The following is a 4,765-nucleotide window of genomic DNA, read 5'->3' as shown; positions in this document are numbered from 1 at the left end:
CTGGCAGCAGCTACCCAAAGCCGGGGCTGGCCGTGGCTTGGCATGCTGAGCAAAATGGCCTCGTGTGTCATGCTCGGCATGTTTGCAGGGATGCCGACCCCGGCTATAAATTTTATCTACACAGAATCATAGTGAAGTAGGGCTGGAAGGGACTTTGTGAGATCATATAGACCAGAGGTGGGCAATTTTTTTCAGCTGGCGGGACACTTAATGAGTTTTGGGGACTCATATAACTTTGATGTGGCCCTATAAGGGCCACATCAATCCATCTCTCTTTCTGTCTAGTCTTGTCTCATCTTGTCTCTCTCCTCTTCTCTCTCTCTCTTCATCTCTGTGCATCTTTCTGTATCTCTCTCCTCTCCTCTCCTCTCTGTCCCTTGTCCCTGTCTTTCCTCTTCTCTGTCTCTTCTCTCTGCCTCTCCCCTCTTTTTTCTGTCTCTTCTCTTCTTTCTTCTCCCTGTCTCTCTTGGGTGGATATCACAGAATATCCCCCTTCTTTCAGAACCCACCGGAGCTGTAGTTTGCTGCAGTGGGTGGGTAGCGGCATCAGCTGCGGATGCTGCTGGTAGGTTCAGGACCCCAGACACTGAACCTGTTGGCTGCACCCACAGCTGCTGCTGCCGCCCGTATGGCAGCAGCTCCTACTTGCATAGGTGTCAACTCTGTGGGTGCTCTGATGCTCATGCACCCATTAAAAAAATTAGCAGGTGCTGAGCACCCATGAGCCATGGCCTCAGGCTGCTTGCAGATGTTAAAAAACACCCAAAGAAATGCGCTTTTCTGGAAGAAGCAGTGTGTTACTTCAACCCGGCTCTGCAGTGTCTGTAAAGATTGGGTGCTTCAGCAGGGCTTTTCAGCACTTTTAACTAAAGCTGATTCAATCAGCTATTAGATCAAAGTGCCATAAAGCCTCACTAAAGCACCCAATCTTTATAGACACTGCAAAGCTGGGCTGAAGTAATGCACTACCTCTTCTAGGCATGTACAGGGCTCAGTGTGGGAACCTACCAAGTTAAAATAAAGTGTAATTTTTTGTGGGGATAGGGGAGGGTTATGCTTGCAAGTATCTATCAGCAAAAAGCAAAGATGTCACCTATACCTGCCTGGGTCCACAGCTGATGCCACCCACAGGTTCCAGGTTGGAGCCCTGGGCTGCAGCTACCATCCTGCTGGGAGGGCAGTGGCATCAGCTGTGGATGCCTCTGGCAGGTTCTGCGTCTGGGCTCCTGAACATACCAGCAGCCTCCACAGCTGATGCCACCTGCTACCTGCTGTAGAAGCCCCACCCGGGTCCACAGCTGATGCTGCTGTCCGGAAGCAGTGCCACCCACCCGCCTGGCACACACAATGATTGGAGCTGCCAGTGGTTATCCACCCACAGGCTGGATTGAATCTGTTGGAAGGCTGGATCTGGCCCACAGGCCATATTTTGCCCATCCCTGATACAGACCATCCCCCTTAGAGTTTATAAATGTTATTATTGTGTGTCTACTTCTTTATATACAGTAAGTTTTTCTGGGAGGAACAGAGTACATTGAGAAATACTTTCAAGTAATTTTTCCTTCCGCTCATGTTTTGTTATACCTAGGTAATCACTAAGGGCTGTGACTTGCAAAAGGATGGGGACCTGGTCCTCAAAAGGACTTAAATCATAGCTCCATTAATTGACTTGTGAGACAGAGACTTCAAGGTAAAATTCTGGGAGTAACTGCATGGGAGAAGCCAGGTACCAGTGAAAAGCTGTCCCTAATAGATTGGGTCTCTTGAGGGAATTGAGATGTAGGGCATGTAGTTTGTGAATCCCAAGCAGCTTTAGATGTGCAATAGGCAACAAAGAACTCAGGTCAGTCAAGAGCTGCACTTAAGGCACGCAAGTAACTTCAGTGGCAGAAACTCAGTCAACTAGTCTCCCCATTGACATGGATCACCAGCATGTGTGGATATGGATACAAGCTCCTAAATTATTCCTATGCTTAAATGCTCTTATGGAGCTGGTCCAGAGTGTCTTCAGTCTCCACTCTGTTAGATTTGGGGATGTTCAGCACTTCATAAAATTACACAGTGAAGGCCTTAGAAAGCTAGGTATCAGCAGGCTATATCCAAATTATTCAGGCCACCAATGCATCCTAAGCCCTACAAAGCTTGGCTTTCAATACAACAGAAGACAAATATCATCATCATGATGGTTATCATCAGTTAGTTGCATGACATCATACCTGTTGCAGCACAGGATTTGTCATCCTCTGCCAAAACATACCCAGTAGCACAGGAACAAACCACGTTGTTCTTTTCTGATCTGCAGAATTGTTCACAGCCTCCATTGTCGATCTTGCAGTATTTTGGTATAACTGCCCAAAAGACAAACATTATGAAAATCACAAAGAAATGCTGCTGTTGGAAATGCTTATGACGCTGATAACAACCTGCTTCAATGGTAAACTTTGGTCAAGGTCATTGCCTTTGTGTTTGTAAAGCTGCAGACAAATCTATAGCAAACTATTATTTATTGATACATTATTGTGATAGTGCCCCAAAGATAGAGGCATAGCAGTACAGCTCCATGCTCAGGCCAGCTGTGAAACACCTGCAGCAGTGTGGATTGCAGCAGCACAATCAGCTGCTACTATGGTTGCAACTATTTTTTGCAACCCCCCCTCCCCACCTCCCAAAGGTGGTGCCCAGGGTTGCTCTCCCAGTTGTCCCCCTCAGGGTGAGGCACTTTCCAGTCAGAGAATACAGTCTCTACCTCAAAGAGTTGATGGTTTAAAAAGCCAAAGGCCAACAAGGGGTGGGGGAGCAGACTATAATCAAGTGGCACAGATATCAGGATGGTGGTTGGTCCATCCTGTTATTTCTTCCTCCTTCTAGAATGTGTTCTTTTCATCATTCTTTCAAACCATTTCCAGCTTCAGTGCCAGTGCCCTATATGCTTCTCTTCCAGCATTTTATTTTTTTACATATCACCAATCCACTAATGGGAAAAATAAGAAGTGGATGACAGTGTAAATATTACAGAAAAGGTAGGCATTCTGGAGGGATTTAAATAAAGGCTTTGTCTGTACTGGGGAAATTCTGCTGGTAAAACTAGCTGCAAACAATAGGCCCAGCTGCTGAAGGGACTGTGATAGTCAGCAGAAGGCACAGGCATGTGTGTGTGTGTATCCTATATCAGATGGCAACAAGAACCTCCTTTCGTTTGCAGAGGTGGTGTTACTCTGCCAGCAGACAAAAGAGGTTCTGCTGCTCAGAGGGTACCTCTGAGCATGTATGCTTTAGTGCAACTGTTCCCAAACTCTGACAGCTTGTGCACCACCAATTTGAAACAATATAACCTTAAGTACTACCAGCAATTTTTTCAGTTCAATCTTAAGAATGACCAGCAAATTTTTGTCATATAAAGTAATTCTAATATATCTGTTAATGCGTACCACTGACAGGTTGTCTGCGTACCCGTGGTGGTCTGCGTACCAGATTGGGAACTGCTGCTCTACTGTAAACAAGACTGAAGAAATTCCCAGCATACTCAGAGGTTTGGGAAGTCATTATGCTCTTTCCTGTAAGCCATTCTCCCTCATTCTCTCATGACCATCTTTGATGTGCTTCTCTGTCTTCTTGCAAGGCAGTGAGGTGTGTAATTGTAGCAGAGCTGGGGGCCCTGTCAGCTGTTAAAATAGTAATATGATTGGGATCTGAGGAGTGTTATGCCTCATTCAAAAAAATCACATGTCCTGCCATGCTAGATATGAATGACATGATGTACAGTGTTTGGGATGGAGCCTAAAATTGCTCAGATCCCTACCACATTACCCTTCAGATAGGGTAGGGGGTGGCTGTCTTGGAACTGATCTGAGCTTTCCACAACTCAGGTGAAGGTGGAGATTGGGCACAGGCCAGCCCTGGGTTTCCATTTGGGATCTAGAGCTTACCCCAGCCTGAACCCCAGGTGTTGGGCTGGGGAGAGTCCCAGGTCTGGTTCCTCTATTGTTATCATTGTTGGTGTGGCCCTGGTTTGGGACACAACACATGCTGCATGCTCAATTTAAGGTAACACACAAACTAGCAACAAAGATATTCTATGTTATATGTGGAACATCTTTGTGGCTTATTTGCCACTTTAGGGTGCAATAAACTGGATGAACATGTGATATGTTACAATCTATGGTATGATTAATGTTACCTGTACCACAAAGGTATTGCCAAGGACTGCCAGGGCTCTGGGAACTCACATAACACACTTTAGTGTTCGTTAGGCTCTGGAGTCCCTTACTCCTCTGAACATTTTCATGAAACTCAGGAAGATTATTTCTGAGAAGTCCTACTACCCACATCAGAAAGGCCTATAAGACTGAGTACCATCTTTACAACAAGTGTCCTTTTTGAACATTTTTGATAATTTATCCATTTATGAAGCTCCAGTAATCTCTAAAGCCATGTATTATCGGCATTAGATCTTTCTGGTGTGTTTTTCTTCCCGATCTCATGAATGTTTTTCTTCCCAATCTCATCTCTGAATTCTGTCATTATTACCTAGTGATATTGAAGAAATGGGAACCATTCTTTATCTACTGGTTATTGTCATGACCCAAAGGGTATGATTTTGTGTGTGCTTCGGCACTGCAGAATTATTTCCCGCCACATGGAGCTTTCTTTGCATGGTGCAATTCTCAGTTGCATAGAGAAAACCCCGGTGCAAAGGAGTTCCCGCCACCCGTATGTAAATTTGTGTCCCACTATTGGCTGTTTCTAAATTATTCCCACGTGGTGG

The 4,765-nt window shown here is 45.4% G+C and overlaps 1 protein-coding gene across 1 annotated transcript in view; it reads right to left on the bottom strand.

Moving 5' to 3' along the window:
• F10 (coagulation factor X) overlaps positions 1-4,765 on the bottom strand; it is a 23,364-nt gene that overhangs the window by 7,907 nt on the left and 10,692 nt on the right. The window contains exon 5 of the mRNA XM_006017245.3: positions 2,217-2,348. Coding sequence (XP_006017307.1) covers positions 2,217-2,348 — 132 coding nt within the window. The remainder of the gene's footprint in view (positions 1-2,216; positions 2,349-4,765) is intronic.

This window comes from Alligator sinensis, unplaced genomic scaffold (genome assembly GCF_000455745.1).
Source record: "Alligator sinensis unplaced genomic scaffold, ASM45574v1 scaffold288_1, whole genome shotgun sequence".
Lineage (NCBI taxonomy): Eukaryota > Metazoa > Chordata > Crocodylia > Alligatoridae > Alligator > Alligator sinensis.
This window is presented reverse-complemented; position numbering and strand designations above follow the sequence as displayed.